At 56.4% G+C, this 18337-nt stretch overlaps 1 protein-coding gene across 1 annotated transcript in view; it reads right to left on the minus strand.

The window, feature by feature from the left end:
- The window catches only part of Eya2 (EYA transcriptional coactivator and phosphatase 2), a 160877-nt gene that overhangs the window by 116856 nt on the left and 25684 nt on the right, over positions 1-18337 (minus strand). The window contains exons 3-5 of the mRNA XM_047541636.1: positions 16531-16576; positions 13670-13812; positions 3853-3969 (exon numbers count right to left, since the gene is read on the minus strand). Of these exons, the coding sequence (XP_047397592.1) occupies positions 3853-3969; positions 13670-13812; positions 16531-16576 (306 nt within the window). The remainder of the gene's footprint in view (positions 1-3852; positions 3970-13669; positions 13813-16530; positions 16577-18337) is intronic.

Consider the following 18337-nt stretch of genomic DNA (forward strand, 5'->3'; position numbering starts at 1 on the left):
AGCATGGGCTTGCCCCTTGACCCAGAGTCCCACTTCCTGAAAGCTGCCCTCCAGCTATACTTGTATCAATCAATCAATAAATGAATACATAACATACCTATGGGTTTTCATAGCCATGTTGATAGTAATTGCAAAAGGCTGGAACTGAGCCAAACAGTCTCTGATGGGTTAAATCACTCATGGCACATCATTCGATGGAATAATAGATGCCCAGGAAAAAGAACGAGGATGTTCTGTCTCCACAGTGACAACGTTCTCCAAGGCATACGGCTACATGAAGCAAGCAAGTGCAGAAGGGTGGAGAGCCTGTTATCTTAAAAACAAAAGCGTGGGCAGATGTTCCTGCACATCTGGAAGGCACCACCACATCTTTCTTCCCTACAGGCCGTGAGCAGTACATAACTGCACCCAAATAACAGGGCTTATAAGAAAGGCGGGGCCGGGTTGGCTGCTCAATGCAGCTTTGCAACCAAAGAGTATCAGCAAAAGCAGTAACGATCCAAATAAAGCACCGTAAACAGTGCAAAGAACCACCAAATACATGACCCACAGGGGAGGCCACAGTAGGACGGACTTTGCTTTGAAAGGAGGTGAAGCACCTTGGCGGGAGGGCCGGGAAGACCAGGGAGGTGTTGGGCCATAAGAACCAGGACCAAGTGCACGGAGATCGGTCAGGCCAGCGAAAGCAGCCCCTCCAAAGCAGAGCCCGTGGGGTGGCAGGAGCCGAAGGGGCTCCCGCGAGGCTGGAGGCCTGGACCTGGCCAGGTGTTTTGCAGGTAGCTGCTCTTGTCACCCAGGCTGGGAAAAGTACAAATGACCCAACGCAGTGGGACAGCAGAACAGACCTGCTAAGGGGGAATCAGCGTCAGAGACGGGGCCGGGGGACAGAAACAGCAGAAGGACATTCGAAGAAAGAGTGACCAAAACACTTCCAAATTTGGTGAAAACTACAAACCCACAGATCTAAGAAGCTCGGTGAACCCAGAGCACGAGACTCGTGAAGGAAATCGCACCAAGACCATGGCCGTCATGAAAACCTGCCTCAGAAGAGGCCAACTCTGAAGCAAGCGGGAGGCTCAGTGGTGGGATGCTCGACTTGAAGATGGGAGGCCCTGGGTTTGATATCCAGCAGAGAGAGAGAGGGAGGGAGAGGGGGAGGGAGAGGGGGAAGGGGAGGGAGATGGGAAGGGGGAGGGGAAGGGGGAGGGGAAAGGAGGAAGGAGAGGGGGAGAGAGAGAGAGAGAGATGGGAAGAGATGGAGGGGGGGAGAGGAAAGGGGGGAGAGGGAGGGAGAGGGGAAGGGGGAGGGAGGGGGAGGGAGGGGGAGGGGGAGGAAGGGAAGGGGAAAGAGAAAGAGGGGGAGGGAGGGGGAGGGGAGAGAGGAAGAGGAAGAGAGGGAGAGAGGGAGGGAGGGGGAGGGGTAGAGGGAGGGAGGGAGGGGGAGGGGTAGAGGGAGGGGGAAGGGGAAGGGGAGAGGAGGAAGGAGAGGGAGAGAGAGAGAGAGATGGGGAGAGATGGAGAGGGGGGGAGAGGGGGAGGGGGAGGGAGGGGGAGGGGGAGAGAGAAAGAGGGGGAGGGAGGGGGAGGGGAGAGAGGGAGAGAGGGAGGGAGGGAGGGAGGGGGAGGGGTAGAGGGAGGGGGAGACAGAGAGATGGGATGGGGAACAAACCAGTGTCACCCTGGAGTTACCCTAGTCATTTCCTTATGTCTGAATCACATATGGACTAACTGTTGTCATGGTAACAGGTGATATGACAGACGCTCACATTCCACTTCTATTTGGGAAAAGAACTTCAGAATGGAGTTAGAGGTACTATTAAGAGTGGTTAATTGTTTGGGGACAGGAAACAGGGTGGATGTAGGAGCAAGGCAGGAGGAAGATTTCTTCAGATGTTTGAACTGGGTGAATGAAAACCTGCTCCTGAAATTCATGTGAAAGGGGAGTAACTGTTTCTTTTTTTGATTTTTGATTTGTTTTAATTCGCTGCACTTGACAGTAGAATGCCTTTCATGGGCCTTTTCTTATTACCACAGGAACGTATGGAGGGCGGGCAGCGGGCGTGGCTGCTTTGGGCCCAGGGTTTCTTTGGGGATGGTGAAAATGTTGGGGCGTCGGTTGTGTTGGCGCCAGGACTCTGTGAATGTACCCAGAACCCACTGGACTGGGCACGTCCCAGGGGCAGAGTGTACAGGGTGAGAATTATATCTAGCAGAAAATAAATTAGTTAAAACAGAAAGAAGGAATACGTGACTGTTGGAAAAACAACTAGAGAAGCACGATTTTAGTACTTCAGACGGGAAGAGACCTGAAAGATCACGGCATCTGGGATGTCCCAGTAGGCACAGTTTGGAGGGGGGACCCTCAGCAGATCTCCCTGGGAACACTGCCTCCCGAATCCCATTCCTGGGGAGTCCCGAGGTGCGACACTCTGGCCACATCCTACACGGGCTCTGGAAGGTCCTTCTTTAACTTGAAGCCACACACCACTTACCGAGCGTTCTTTGATGTATCTGACCATGACCTTTTCCAACCCCTTTATATTCCGCCATTAGCACTAGAGCTGTGGAATGCAGACCAGTACAGCTCAGTGACTCGTCCGATGTCACACAGCTTATTGGTGCCAGAGGTGGGCTAGGTTTCTTAAACCTGACACGGGTTCATTTCATAAGTCCAGTACAAGTCTCTGGCCTTGGGTGTCTCAAGCCAAGGTGCCTGGTTCTAATCCCCGTCTCTGAACTTTCACTTTTTTTTACCCATTCTTGAGTCCCGTGTCCCTATGCTGTCCCTGAAGTGGCTGCTGGTGGGTTCTGAGCTTTGGTGTTTGTATTCACCAAAGACCTGCGTGGTCCATGCATATTCAGGTTCAGGCCCTCACGACCTTCTCACGGCAGCTTTGACCCTCCGCTGGGACTCAGAGTCCACAGGCAGGAGACAGAGGCAGAGGCAGAACAGAGGACCCAGGGTCAAGGGCAGGGGCGGGGCTCTGGGGTGGGGCTGGGACTTCACCGCGTCTCCAGGGGGTTCCACACGGTCCGTTTCTCACTGCGTTTGCCATGAAATCTAAACTCCTTGTTCTTCAGTGGGAACACCAGTCGCCTCCTCTATGCCTCAGTGTCCACTTGAGAGTGTCACCAGGGCTGTGCGGATGACCCACGGGATGCCACCTGGCGCCTAGCGAGAGCTCCGCGAGGTTAGCTGGCACCGTGCAGGGGGCAAGCCAGACCCGGGCTGCTCTTCCTTCCCTCCTCAGGCCCCAGGCCAGGGCTCCTGCACCTGCACCCAGCATTTCCCCGTGTCTGGTCTGCAGCGGATTCGCTTGTCCCAGCTCTCCCAATGCAAGGCAGCTGCAGAGCGCGGGCCTGCCCTCTCCCCTGAGGTCCCCCTCCTACGTGGCCTGTCACCGCTCCAGCATCCCAAGTCACCTTTGGGAGCCTCCATGCATCGACATCTCCCCACACACGGCCTTCACACTGGCCATTCCCTCTGTCCCCAGTGCTGCCCCTGGCGGCCCTGCCTCACCCTCTGGGTCTCTGTCTAGCGCCATCTCCTCACGACGCCTTCTCTGATGTGGCTCGTGCTCAAGCTGCACGGGCGCCTCGGCCCCACGGTCACAGCCCACACTGCTATGGCTTCCTCACCCTGGGCTCCTCAAAACCCCTGGGCTTATCTGTTGGCCTGCGGTGTCCGTCGCCCCGCCGCCACGGAACAGCCCCGAGGGCGGATCCCAGGCCTCACTGCCCACCAGCGAGCCCCAGCCTGCGACGCGCCTGCATGGCTGGAGCAGGGGTCTGTCCCAGGAGCCGGCGCCCGAGGAAGGACGCCCCGCGCAGGCGCCCGGGCGCCACACTGACCGTGCATCTGGTAGGCGTAGGGGCTCTGTCCAGGGGCCGCGGTGCTGAAGCCGGAGCCGTAGCCCAGGAATCCGCTCTGGCTGGGGGAGTGGTTCAGGCTGTCCTCCGTCTTGATGCCTTGGGAGGAGGAAGAAGCACCAAGGACACAGGGTTAGGACGTTCCCACCCCTGCGGAGACCTACCGGTCAAGGCAGCAGCGCGCAGGTCCATCGGCTTCCAGAGCAGCCGTGCTCGGGAGCCCACAGGGTTGCGCATGCGCTCTGCTTGGCCCGCATCACATTTTCAAGGAAAAATCTGAATGAGTTATTTTGAAAACCCATAACATTTCACCCCCAAATATACACTTATGGCTTCTCTGACCACAGGATGGTCCTGCACTGCATGACCACGCTACCAAGTGACAACAGGCTGTCCCTCGGTTCCCCTGGCCTGTTTCCCAGGTCACTCATGGATCCGGCGCTCTCCGTGACCTCAAGTCTGGTATTCGTATGCTCTTTTCTTTTAAATACATTCTAGGACACTCTGGAAAGTGAAGGGAAGCAACACGAGGGCCTCATGTTTGGTCCATGCCGTCAGCTTCATGCTACCTGCCTGGCTTTGGGGGCACGGAACCTGCAGCCCTGGGACCCACTGAGTAGCCATGTATGGCTTAAACGTCCATGGTGATTCTGGGTGGAGGGTGTCACTTAATGGTGAGGGACACTCTCTGCTCTGCACACGGGGGACATGCTTAACCAAAGACCCTCTAGTCACAGCTGAGTCTGCCTTCTGCTCCAGCCACACTCCCCATGATTACCCAAAGCACAGGTGCCGACCCCACAAGCACCAGGCAGGGGAAAGGAGTGGGTAGAGGGTTGCAGGATGAGCCAGCTCCCGTGGCTACTGGCTTTTTCTTTTCTTTTTTGTGGTGCTGGGGATTGAACCCTGGACCTTGTGCATGCAAGGCCTGCACTTTACCAACGGGGCTGTATCCCCAGTTCTTGCTTTCTTTTTATTAAGATGCAATGAACACACTCTAGAAAATTCCAACAGTCAGAAGGTATAGAGAAGTGTCCTTCTCCATCCGCGACCCTAAGCCCAGATCCCCTTCCCACGGGCAGCCCCCCTACCAGGCTGTAGCCCTTGTGTCCACCTCCGGGCATGGACCTGCGCAAGGACAGGCGTGCGAAGTTGCTGGGAGGAGTCTACACAGACTCTTCTGCAATCTTCTCTTTTATCGCTTCAAAATATGTGACACTGATCATTCTCCATCAGATCATGAAGTTCTTCCTTACTCTCTACTTACAGTGTGCAGTAGTTCATGGATACGAACATGCACACACACATATATTTGCTGCAGTTTGGTTTTATAGCCGTGACACACACATTTTCGTGTCACATACAAGTATACCTTTTGGGTAAATTCCCTGCAGTTGGATGTCAGAGTCCAGGGACAGAAGACATTTTTGTGGACATTGCTAAGTAATGGGGTTACAAGCAGTGAATGCCTGCTTCCCCGTGCGCTCTTTTAGATCACTATTAAACCTGCTCATCTTTGTCTGTCTTCTAAGTAGAAAACAGTATCTTGTTGCTGTTTGAATTTCCATTTCTTTAAAGAAAATGTCTCTTTCTGGGGGGGCTTTGTAACTGAGGTTCCCCCCCCCAGTCACCCCTGGGAAGCAGGAGATGGACTCCGAGTCAGGAGATGCGGCGGGAGTCCTGAGGCTCGGCTCAGGGGAACTGCACAGTTTCTCCTGCAACCTCAGCTGGGGAGCCTCCTTCCGCACGAAATGCAGGGTTGTTGGGAAAGTGAAGGGAGAGGAAAGGATGGAACAAGGCGCTCTTTTGTCCTCACGGCAAATCCACAAAACAGGCAACGTCATCTCCCCCGCTTTAAAGATGAGGAAACCGAGGTTCAGAAAGCCAGCCCACGAGTCGGGGCCCTGCACTGGCTGCTCACTGCGAGCTCGAGACTCCTCATCTTGATCCCTCCCAACAATGGTGGGAAGGGGTGTTCTGGTGCGGTATGAGGTGTACCCTCAAAGCTCCCGTGTTGACGCAGGAATATCAGAGGTGAAATGGGGGATTGCGAGGGCTGTCACCAGATCGGCCCACCCTAGTTGGGAAGGAATGAGTGGGGACTGCAGGCGGGTGGGGTGTGGCCGGAGGAGCTGGGTCCCTGGGGGCGTGCCCTGGAAGGGCTCCTCCCTCTGCTTCCCGGCCACGTGAATGGAACAGCGCTCCTGCACCACGCCCCCGCCATGATGTTCCACGCCCCCACCATGATGTTCCCACCGCCTCGGGTCCAGAGCCATGTGGTCAGCCCATCATGCACGGAACCTCTGAAACTCTGAGCCCAAATTAACTTTTCCTCCTCTAAGTTGTTCTTGGGTATTTTGGCCACAGGGATGCTAAGCTGTCACAAGGGGTTTTATGCAGTAGTCGGTGAGTCTACAGTGACAGTGGTGACAAGGTAACGAGTCATATTTACTCCACGCCTTCCACTGCTCAGTGCGCTCGGAAGGGTGAGCTGTGAGTTAGGGACAGCCTGTCTCTGGGCACCTGGAGTCACTCTGACCTGTGTGGTGCCCCCAGGTCCTGCATGCCCGCCCGTCCCTGGGCTCCCTCACACACTCTGCTCAAGCCACGGCCTCAGCCACTTTCATTCATTTTAGTGGCTGATGTCAAAGTACCGGTCAGCACTGTGTACCTGGCCAGTCCCCAGAGTGTGTTCTGGGCTGGTTCCAGGCCAAGACGGAGGGACGCGTCTCCTCCTGCAATGCCCGAGCGTCCGTCTTGGCTGGACAGGAGCATCGTGATGGGTCTCATGGTGGGCGCACCTTTCATTTTAAATAGACACAACTGCAAGAACATCTGTGGACTCGGGGCCTGTGTAGAGTGCACGTCCCGCTCTTGGTCCCTCCTCTGTCTGCTCACACCTCTCACCTTCCATTTCTCAGCTTACACGCTGCTTCCCAGGAAGGGCTTTCCAGGACCCGGGTGGGCCCTCCACTGCACTTCTCCCTCATGTCACTCATCACAGTCTGTCTGTTTATCACCTGTTCCCTCCTGAGGCTGAGAGCTGAGGAGGGCTGGATTCAGGCCAGCCTCGTCCACTGCAATCTCCCCACACATGGCTCCCTGTCTGGCATGTATTAGGTGCTCAATAAATATCTGACGAAGGAATGAACATGAAAGGAAAAAAACAAGGATTTTTCACTTCTTTTGTTTGCCGAAGGGTTGGACCCCAAAATTCTGACCCCTGAGGCTAGGAGGAGATGGCCAGGGGATGCGAAGGGCTTCATCCTATAAGTCAGTGTCCCAGGTGGCAGTCTGGGGGTCAGCCACAAGTTCATGATGGGAAAGGACAGGGAGTGAGGAGGAGACATTTGGAAACCCTACAGTGACCTGGTGCTGCTCGGACACAAGGCCTTGTCTCTAGACTTGTATTTTGCAGATCTTTTTAAATGTTTAATTTCATTCATTTCTTTTTATGTTACCCAAGGGTCAGTCCAGGATGGATTGAAATTTTACAGCAAAAAGTGAAACCCTGGTCCTCCCACCTACGAGAAGCGCTGCGCCAGGGACGGGCAGCTTCTTGGTAGGGCAACACGGACCCCGTAGAGTGCGCGGAACCACCGCCAGGAGCCTCTGGCGTGGCTCGCGGGGGCCCTGGAGTGGGGGTGAGCGTGTCAGAGAGGGTGTCGACGCCCGGGAATTCCCTCACTCGTCGGGCCACCAGGATGTCCTCAGCACCCGCAGCACGCCCGAGACACAGGCTTCCGCTGCTGGAGACAGAGCAGGTTGGGATCCTGCGTCCGGGGCAAGGAGATCGGGGAGAAAGACGGGCGCGACGCTCGGGGTAGCAGAACCACGCCTCGGGCACTCCGGGGAGCGACTGGATTTCTGGGGCTCCACGTGCAGTCTTGATGGTGTTGTACAGAAGAATAGAGCAGAAAAGGACATAGTAATGTTGGGTAAGGGGGAATAAGGAGTTAGAATTTTAAATACAGTGATCTGACAAGGTCCCACGAAGGAGGTGTTTGAACAAAAACCCAAAGGAAGTGAGCGAGCAAGATATGTGGATCCTCCAGGCAGGAGGAACAGTATGTGCAAAGGCCCTGAGGTGGGGTTATACTTCGTATGTTGGACGGGCAAACATCAAAGAGGCCCGTGTTGGAGAACAGAGTGAGCAAGGAGGTCAGAAGGCTGTGCAGTGGGGCAGGGCAGGTGTACTGCAGGGGAACCTTTGGCTTTGACCTGGAGTGGCGGAAGTCAGGAGAGCTCTGAGCAGAGAGGACAGAGTGGAACTGGTATGTGCCTAAAATATCCACAGCTCTCTGTGTCTCAGATCCGAGCCACGGTGCAAATCCTTGATGGGCTCACCACAGCCGCTCTGGGACGCCCCCTGGGCTGTGCCTTCCATGCTCTGAACCCCAGGTTTCTCATGAAGACAAGGAGGGTCTTGAGCCAAATTCATGCTTGCCAGCCCCAGTGCTTGGTGCCACCGCCAGGTGCTCCTGCGTCCCCCCAGTACTCTTTGTATTTTTAAAAAATCTGCTCAGGGCCTGGGAAGTAGCTCAGTGGTAGAGTGTTTACCCAGCATGCATGAGGCCCTGGGCTCCATCCCTGGCACCACAAAAGAGGAAAGATCGACTCAACTTAAAAACGATTTGCTTGCCCTTAGCAATAACGATCAAGAAATTGCAGGATCAGTATGTAATATATTAAATAATATATATTATATACAATGCACGTTAAAATAAATATGCAACCCGAAATCCTTTCTGGGTTGATTTGGGTGCGCAAGGAGAGAGGACCGCCTGAGGTCCTGCCGGCACCCAGGCACCTGTGCAGGTAGCCATCGGGGGCCTCGCAGACCCGCCCTTGCTCTCCCACCCTGCTCTCCCCGAGCTCCTCGCTGGCCTTGACTGTGGGCTCGTGGGCTCTGCCGACCTCGTGGAGAAGCATGGGGTGGGGGAACGGTCTGCCCTGCCAGGAACAACCCTCCCCTTGCGTTTCCTCTTGGGCGGCCCCAGGCAGGCGTCAAAGATTCTAGGACAGCCCTGCCTGCTGAGAGGACCGGCTCTTGCCACTTCTGCCATTAGATGCCAGCGGATTTGCGTCCTGTTCAGGCAGAGCCCACGGTGGTAGAAGCTCAGGTATGCAGGAGACACTGTGGCCGAGATAGGGAACCAGCCGGGGTGGCAAGCAATGGGTGAATGGATAAACGACCTGTGGAATGTGGATAAACAGTGGAATGTGTTCAGCCGTGAAGAGTGAGGTCCTGTCGCTTGCTGGAAGGCGCACAAAACTGGGGGACCTTATGTGAAATAAGCTAGACTTACAAAGACAAGGTCCCCGTGTTCTCTCTAATATGTGAAAGCTAAAAAATAGTCAACCCAAATGTCGAGGTGTGATTACAAGAGGCTGGGCTTGTGAATCAAGGGAGGCCAGATTGGATCGGGCACGCTGTGTGCGTGTACTAAAATAGCCCACGGAGCCCCACCATAGGGCCAGTTAACACATGGCAATAAGAAAAGAAATTCAAACACACCAGTGCGGTCTTCTCAGTTCCTCCCATCAAGATCAAGGTCTTTCCCTGCCCCATAAATAGTGACAAATTTTGGGTGGAAAAAGCAAGTTCCGAGAGAATGCATGCTGCTGTCCATGGTTTGAGGGTCTCTCCATCAGGGTCAGCAGCTGCAGCCCCGGGCCAAGGCCACCTGCCACCTGCTTCTGTAAGTGAAGATGTCCGGCACCCCCGGCATGCCCGCTCACTCCTGGCTGCTTGCACTCCACACTGGCGGAGCCCAGGAGGTGCGGTGGCATCTCACGGTCTGCAGAGCAGCAGTATATACTATCCTGTTATTTCCAGAAAGTTCTCAGACCCTGTTCCACATAAAGAAATGCCTGGGAGCCGGGCACTGTAGCACATGCCTGTGACCCAGCAGCTCGGGAGGCTGGGACAGGAGGATTGTGAGTCCAAAGTCAGCCTCAGCAACTTAGTGAGACCTTGTCCTAAGTACAAAACAAAAGGGCTGGGGATGTGGCTCAGCGGTTAAGTGCCCTGGATTCAATCCCTGGTAGCAAAATAAAGAAAAAGAAAGGAACGCAGGAGACTTATAAACCTCAAACTCAGGGCTGCAGGGGTCTCCGAGAAGAAAGGAAGGCCACCTCCCTTTATTTTTTTAAGTTGGATGGTCTGTTCTTGGGTGTTTGTGGGACTGCTCGTTTTGCTTTTCCAGATGTCTTAAACATTGCATAATAATCGGAGAAAAAAATACCCGGTGCTCCCAACACCCCTGTCTCTACTTGGCTCAGTTTGGTTACTGCCCCTGCCCCCGCCCGAGCTCTTTGAACCACAGTGAGCAGCACATTTGCCAGGGGGGAGCTCCTAGGCAGGATCGGGCACGGTCTGACCAGGCGATGGCGAACACTGTGCTCAGGCGAAGGCCAAGGCCAAGGGGAGCGGCTTTCCTGCCGCTGTTACTCTCCAGTGACTCGGACATTCTGGGGCTGCGCGGCAGCCTGGCTTCTACTTACACAGCTGGCGGCATTCACTGGGCACCCCCGTGGGCAGGGCCCTGAGAGCCAAGCCCTTTATATAGATTGGGGTCCACAGGCTGAATCCGGCCCCGGCCTGTTTGTGTAAATAAAGTTTTATTGGAACACTGACACTCCCATCACCGTTCACACCATCTGGCTGCTTCCATGCTACCATGGCAGAGCTGAGTATCTGTGATAGAGACCACAGGGCCCCAAAGTAGACACTATTTAACATCTGGCCCTCTATAGAAAAAGTTAAGATGATCTCTGGCACAGATCATTGTACTTAACCCTCACAACGACCAGGGGAGGCCGGATTTATTATTACTTCCATTGCATGAATGAGGAAACAGAGGCCCAGGGAGGAGAGGTCACTCACCGGGGTCTTGCGACTGGCACTGGGCAGCGGAATTCCAGGCATGTGCTCTTAGGACCTACCCGGTACTGTCTGGGAACAGACCGTTTGACAGTCACTGAGACAGTTAACTAGCTTTGAACCCCATGAACTTCCATCTATCCAATGCCGTGTTTTGTCTGGGAACAGGGCTAGTTTTTCTCTTTTTGGCTGCATTTTTCTTGGCTCTGAGCCAGGCTGGGTAACTTACATGTGATTGTATCGCAGGTCTTCAAGCACAGGAGGGAAAGAAAGTTAGAAAAGATGTCCACACCTGTCACAGGTAATCCCCCAGGATTTATGAGACTTGGTTCAGGCAGTGTGGCTCCGGATCCAGGCTGCCTGGGTTTAATTCCACCTCTGCCACCAACCAGCTGGGTGACCTTGGGTGAGTTGTTTACCCTCTCTGATCCTCTGTTTCTTCATTTCTCTAGGGAGGATAATGATGTGACCTTCCTTGTAGGGGTGAGATGGGGATTAAGGGAATTAGTGGACATCAAGCCAAGTGAGGGGCAAGAAGTCAACAACGGTGACGATATGGGTGACATGACGGCTGGCAGGTCCTGCCCCTCCAACCTCTGGACACATGGTCAGCTCTTTAGGCAGCTGTGTGTTCACCGCCATGACCTCCAGTCTCCCCGTGGTCTTGCTGCTTCCCCTCCTTTCCTTCCAAGCTGAACTCACCCCAGCAGCCCTGTCTTCTCTCAAACACCTGGAGTGGAGCCCCCGCCCTCTGCTCGCCGGCTTCCCTGTGGCTTCCGGTCTCACCTGGAACAAACCCCAGATCTGTGCAGAGGCTGGAGCTCTGCCCGCCCGGCCCACCCTCCCCTCCTCGCCGGACCTGGTGAGTTCCTGCCCGTTTCCACAGCTGCCCTCTGCCTGGACGCTCTCCCTCCTGAGTCTGCACAGGTCCCCTCTCAGTTCTCGGCCAAATTAGCGGCTCATTTAAAACGTCCTCCCTGGCCCTGGCCCTCAAGTAGACTTTCCTCATTCTGGCCTCTCTTAGGAGCTCCTTGGCTTCCTTCGTGTCACATGACTGTAGTTTGAAATACAAAAAATTTGTTTAGTTTTCTTTTCTCTTTCTAGGACAGGGTATGCAAACTCAAGAGTCGTCCCGGGACAGGCAGGTCATTCAGGGAAGTAAACATGGGCTGGGTGGGGACTGTGGCAAACTGAGGCTAATGGAAACAGCCCGACGCAGAGCCACGTGCTCCTGACACCAGAAACGTGGGCTCGGGGGGCCCAAGCGGCTGCTTGGAGGCATCGGAATCGTGAATTTTGTGTGATCACTTGCCATTCCCAAACTGGCGGTCAACGTTAAAAATGTGAAGTGTGATTAAGGGTCTCGAAAAATCCACCAAAATCCAGAGTTCACACACCCGCTGCCGGTTTGCAGCCTCCGTTCTGAACGGCCAGCTCTGTGAAGATGGGGCTCGTCCTGCTCCGTCGGCCACCGCGTGCTTGGGACGCAGAGATGAAGGAAGGCACGCGTGACGGGCGGAGGGAGGAAGAGGACGAAGAACAGAAACGCAAGGCCCAGGCTCTGCGGGCAGCAACGCAAGGGGGCTGGGAGGAGGAGCATGTGACCTCAGGGGAGGAGACTGCGGCCAGCGAGGTCAGCGCGGCCTCTGGAAGGCAGGGCTGCTGTCCCTGCGTTCTCTCCACCGGGTGCTGGATATGCGGGGACTGCGCGGCCGGCCCGGGTTTCCGCCTGCGTGCCTCCTCTGTGGCCCGCTTCTCCTCCTGTCAACCAGTTGCTCCGCTGAGGCTGGCCTGACCCCTGGCTGCGTGGGCGGGCCTGTGGTCAACATGGCCATCCAGATGGGACATTCCGTCTTCTCTGCCCCGGTGTCGGATCAGGGTGGGTGTGGGAGCCTCTGCTGGGAGCCTTTCTGGGCCTGTGAGGGAAGCCCTACTCTGGGGACCTGCAGCCTGGAAGTGCTAGAGCTTTGTCTGCCACCACAGCAGGAGAACAGGCCGAGACTGAGGCTCACACCCCAGGGCACAGGCTGAGTCCTGAGAGCACCACTTGAGCACCTGGATCCAACCCTGCCTGAAGCCAGTGCCCCAACATTTTTCAGCGATGTAGACAATAAGCTCCTTTGTTTCCTTAAGCTGATTTGGTGCTGGGTTTTTGTCACTTACTACTCTGGTTGACACATCAATTAAGACGGAAGGTAATGGTGAGGATAAAGCCCAGAGGCAGGCAGGTGAGCCAGGTTCACAGAATCCTCAGTTCTTAGCAGGAAAGTGTCGGCAGTCAGGTGGAGAGGTCCCCCCACACCCATTTCTCCTTCTGACACCACCACGATGTTTCCCTGGAGAGAAGCACCCCTCCCACACAGGCCACCCATGTCTCCAGCCTCTTCACCTCCTGCCCCCCACCTCTTGTAAGCCTTGCTTCCAGACCCAATTTGAGCCAATGAGGGCCCGTCTGGGATTCTGGTGGAAGCGCTCAGAAAGATGAACTCTCCACTAGTAATGGAGCTGAAGGGAGGCTAGTTTATAGGCACCATCTTTGTTGCTACATGGGGAGAACTTTAGTGGGAATGAAGTCAATCAGAGGAAAGTTTTTGAAGGTAGAGTGAGACACATTCCTCACCATGTTATCTGAGCACCTGGATCCAGCCATACCTGATGCTATTTGTATCCCCAGATGCACCAGCATGTGAATCACTAAATCCCCAGATAATCCCTAAACTGCCTTGGGTTAGGTTTCTGATTCTTGCAATCAAGAGGCCTTGATTGAACCTACAGAATTTGAACCATGTTTATAGTGTCTCTTTTATCTCCAGTCCAAAATCAGTCTGGCTGCATTTTTCATTCTGCATTTAACTGAGGCAGGAGGGAAGGACGAGGACGTGGTGTTGAGGACCCGGGGCTGTCGGTACTCACTGTAGGAAGGGATTCCGTAGGCTTGTGCAGGAGGCGGGTAAGCCGCGTAGGGGGCCGCCTGCTGGATCCCCCCGCTGTACTGCGTCTGGCCGTAGGCCGCCATGGCGGTGGGAGGCTGGCTGGGCAGGCCACGCGGGCAAGGCCTGTGTGCAGGGAGAGAAGTCTGAATCTCCCGGCCCCGCCCAGCATCCCGTCCCCTGGCTTCTGGCACGAGCACCACCATCTTTGCAGGGAAGAAGCGATTTATGTGTTCACCAAATCTGGCCTCGGTTTCCTCTTCCTGGAAACCAGGAAGATTAATTTCCCTGTTTCCCTTGCAGTCAGATTCAATCAGTGGCTGGTTCCACCCAGCCCGACGTGGGCGGTCACATTGTAAGCCACTCCCCTGTGCCACCAAGGAACCCCCCACGCCTCCTGCTCTCTCTCCTCCTTTGGTAGCAAAGCTGGAGGGCAAGTTAGCAAGAGCAAGGCCATGACCTTGTGGAGAAGGCTGCCCCAGAGTTTCACTGGACCCATGCTGGACTTGATGTGAGGAACCAAAAAGAAATTAACAAAAACAAAAACAAAAACCCAACCAAACAAAAAAACCCCAAATCCTTTGTCACGTGAAACCACTGAGACGTCAGGGTTGGCTGGTTGCTGCAGCTGAACCTCTCCCACCCTGACTAGCCATCCTGATTGAGATACCTCCCTAGCTTTAACAGAGCTGTCAATCAAGGTGTCCGACCGTTGGCCAAGGGGCGGGCCCAGGGTGCAAGGTCAGCCAATCAGACTGTCCTGGGGATCCCAGCAGTGACACCTGGAAGTGACTGTCTTTCCACTTCCTATGTCTTGGATCCCTGGAGCCATCCTGCACTGGAACTTTCTCCAGGCCTGATGATTCCATTTTCATTTTCATTGTAAGTTATTCTAGATCTTTCCAAGACAGTTCCTTGAGACTTACATCAGCTGGAGCCGATATTTGTTGCTTGCCACCCAGTGGGATCTGTGCTGAGTAACAGGAGCCTCCAAGGGCTAGGTTGTCAAGGGCCACTCGCCCCCGACCTTTATAACCTCATGGCTGCCACCAACCACTGTGATCTTATGTGGGTTGGGACGCGTGTCCCACAGGTCTGGCGTGTGCTTTCCATCTCACCTGATGCTCTTAGGAACTCTTTGCAAACGGAGCTCTTACAATTCCCGTTTTAGAAATGAAGAAATCAAAGCTCAGAGACCTTAAGAAATAAACGAAGACCTAGAAAGAGACAAATCTAGAACCTAAGCCCCGGAGTGAACTGACGCGTTTAAACCTGACAACCCTGCGGAGTTACGACTCCTATCCCCACTCACAGATCAGAAAACAGGCAAAGAGGCACCGAAAGCACACAGTGGATACAGAGTGTGACCCCTGCCTCCGGAATCCATGTCCCCAACCCTCCACCCTGCAGCCCTGGCTGGCCACAGCAGGTGGCTGAGGCTGCGTACCTATCGTAACCTGCGTGTGCGCAATGGTAGACACTGATGAGGTCCCCAAGGCCCTGCCTGGCTGCACTGTGGTCACCTTGTGTCACTTTAGTTAAAACCCGTTGGTTCTAGACGTGAAGCCTGATGCTCCCGCCGAGAAGCCTCAGGGTAGGCCTGAGGGGGCCCGAGGTCGGTGGACTCAGAGGGTCCCTCTCCGCTTTCTCTTTGACTCTACTGCTCTGATAAAGGGTTATCTTGGGGATCTTTTTTCTGAAATGCACAAGACACTCATTTGAGCGAGGGACGCTTGAACCAGGCCCCGAAGGGCTGTCGTCCACCTGCATCCTGCCCCACGGGGCCAGGAAGCCGCAGCAGTGGGATAGGCCTCCTCCCACAGAGGTCTGCCTGGAAAAGACTCCGAGGCGCTTCTTTCCTTAGACGAGAAATTTCCGAGAAGGTGGAAATCCCAGAAAATCGACTCCTGCTCCCGCCCAAGCCAATTTAAGCGACTTGGACTAAATTGGGGCTGGATTTACAACCCAGAGAAAGGGTGGAAGCGCTCTCTAGCCTGGGCCTTAAGGTCACCAGGGAGACGTCCACTACCCACACCCCAAGCGTCCCCTAGAGGGAAAGGCAGGTGGGCAACACCCTCTGAACCGCTGGCCCCTGCACGGTGGGAAGGAAGATCTGTGGGTGCTGAGGAACGCGCCATCTCCCCTGAGGGACCGCTGACCACCTGGCCAGCCAAACCCAGGGCTCTGCGCACAGCTGAGGGCTAGGACTGGCAGCTCCAGAGAGTGGGCAGAGAGCAGAGGGCCCTGGGCGCCTGGCCTGGAGCTCCCACGCTTGGGGGGCATGTAAGGCACCCGGCGAGGAATCTGCCTCCCTACTCTGTCCCCGCTGGACCAAGTCCTCCAAGGGCAGGGACCGTGCCTCCATCTCAAAGTCCCAGGACTCAGCGCTGGAGTTGGTCCTGAGGTGTGTTGGGTGGATGCTGAAGGGAGGGCGACAGGAAGGAGAGAAAGATGGAAGAAACGAGAAGGAGGGAGGGAGAGGCCTGGAGAGAGAGAGGGAGGGCGAGAGGGGAGAGGGAAGGAAAGGAGAGCGAGGAAGAGACAGGGCCGCCGGGAGGAGGAGGGACCGAGCAGAGCCACGCAAGGGGAGGAAGGACCAAGGAAGAAAATACCAGCCGGCACCTCAGCCGGCGCCCCAGGCCCTTTCGTGGGTGGGTTGCTGGACTGCACCCGTTTTCCAGATGGGGCCGCGGCCCAGGCAGGCAGGCGGGGCCCTTGGTCAAGGCCCCTCAGCTGGGAGGCCGTGCTGGGCTTCCTGTCCCAGGAGACCTGCCCGAGCAGGAGCCCTCTCCCGACCTCGCCCTCCAAGGAAGGGAAAGGGAGGGTGAGCCGGGACACACTCACCTGGCAAAAAGCTGGGGCACGCTCGGAGGGGCCGGCTTGGTGACACCTGGAAGGGAAGAGAGAAGTGGAGAGGGCTTAGTGGTGGGCCGCGTGCCGTTCTGCAGCGGCGGCGAGGGCAGACGGCACCGGGGCAGGAGGAGCGGAGGCGGGACCTCCACGAGAGCTCACTGAAAGAGGGGTTCGGGCCCCTCTCTGGGTGTGCTCATCTCCCAGTCCTTAGTGAAGGACGGCAAGGGCACCTGGGAGCAGCAGAGTGCGGTCCACGTCCTGCCCATGGTACAGATGGAGAAGCTGAGGTCAAAGAGAGAAGAGTGCCCTTGAACCAGGGGCCTTTCCAAGCAAGGGAAGGGCCATTTGTCCTCCCGGAGAGAAGCTGTCTTCTCCTGCCTCGGTAGCAGCTGGAGCCCCACAGTGGCGGAGCTGGCTGGCTCTGGTCATGCATCATCCGTTCCCCTCTGTGGGGGACATCACCTAGATGTCCCTCCCTCCCACTTCCGGTCCATGGACTTGGTGGTCCACCCCAGTCCACCTCGGGTGTGAGGCAGGGAGGCCTGAGCTCCTGGTGCAAGGGTCCTGCGTGGCGCTGGCAGCAGACCCTGCGTGGGAGGGGACACGCAGGGGGAGAAAGGAGCCGCAGGGGGAGAAAGGAGCTGCAGGGGTGTCTTGGGGAGGATTTGCAGGTGACCTTCGCCTGGAGCGTTTTGCGCTCCAGCATCTTTAACCCTTAGGCAACTGCACACGCTCAGGGCAGCCTGGTCGGATTCTAGATGGTGGGTCTCCTGCCCTCACACCTGCACCTGCTGCGGTTTCCTGCCCCAGCGGCTGAGCCCTGAGCCTTGCTCGGCCCCTGAGCTGGAGGCTCCACCCCTTCTCAGCCCTGAGGCTTGGGGAGCAGCCTGGATCTCGGGGCCCTGGAGTCCTCCCGTGCAAAGGGGCTGGAAATCCACACGCGCACAGGTGAGGACCAAACGAGGGGATGCTGAAGCTGAAGGCCCGGTGCTGGCGACCTGCGAGCCACCACCCTCCCATTGCCTTCCCTGGGCTGATATTTAACCCTCACGATCGTCCTATAAGAAGGGTGCCATCACACCCGCAGGTGCAGGGCTGGAGGCCCAGAGAGTTTGAGGAGCTCGCCCCGGGCCACACAGGATGTAAGGCGTGGCACTGGGACCTGAGGCCAGGGGGCCTGGCCCTGGGGTCTCAGCCAGGACCCTGCAGCCGGATGGCAGTCCTCATGGAGTTAGCAGACAGCATTCCCTTGGGAGTTGAAGAGGAACCCGACCTGGGTCCGTGGTGTAGACGCCCGATCCCACTCAGTCCTCACAGCAGGGCATCGAGGGGGCAAGGCCCCTGTCCCCACTGCACAGACAGAAGCCGGGGCTCCAAGCGCGGGCCACGGGCGCGGGAGCCTGAACTCCATGCCCGTCACCACCCCGCCCCAGCGGAGTCCCTGCTGTCGGGTCCCCAAGCCCTGGGCCCGGGGTCTTCGGGTTCATCTAGAGAGCCGGCTGGAGCTTTAGGACAGACACGCCCGTCTTATTACAGAGGTTGGCACGCGTCGCCCAGAGTGAAAAGGAAGGGCACTTTCTTTCCGTCGGAGGCGAGAGTGCGCTTGGCGTGTGCGTGCGCTGCAGGAGGCGCGAGGATGGGTCCACTACAGGTCACGCTAAGAGACAGCCCAGCGCGCCCAATGGGGGCCCAGCGCCAGGACAGCGGCACCCAGCAGGGGCTCCTCCGCGGGGCCTGTGCCCCAGGCAGGGCCCGCGTCGTCCCTTCCTCCTCGTCCCCAGGACCAGGGAGCCAGCCT

The sequence above is a fragment of the Sciurus carolinensis genome, chromosome 2, assembly GCF_902686445.1.
Source record: "Sciurus carolinensis chromosome 2, mSciCar1.2, whole genome shotgun sequence".
Lineage (NCBI taxonomy): Eukaryota > Metazoa > Chordata > Mammalia > Rodentia > Sciuridae > Sciurus > Sciurus carolinensis.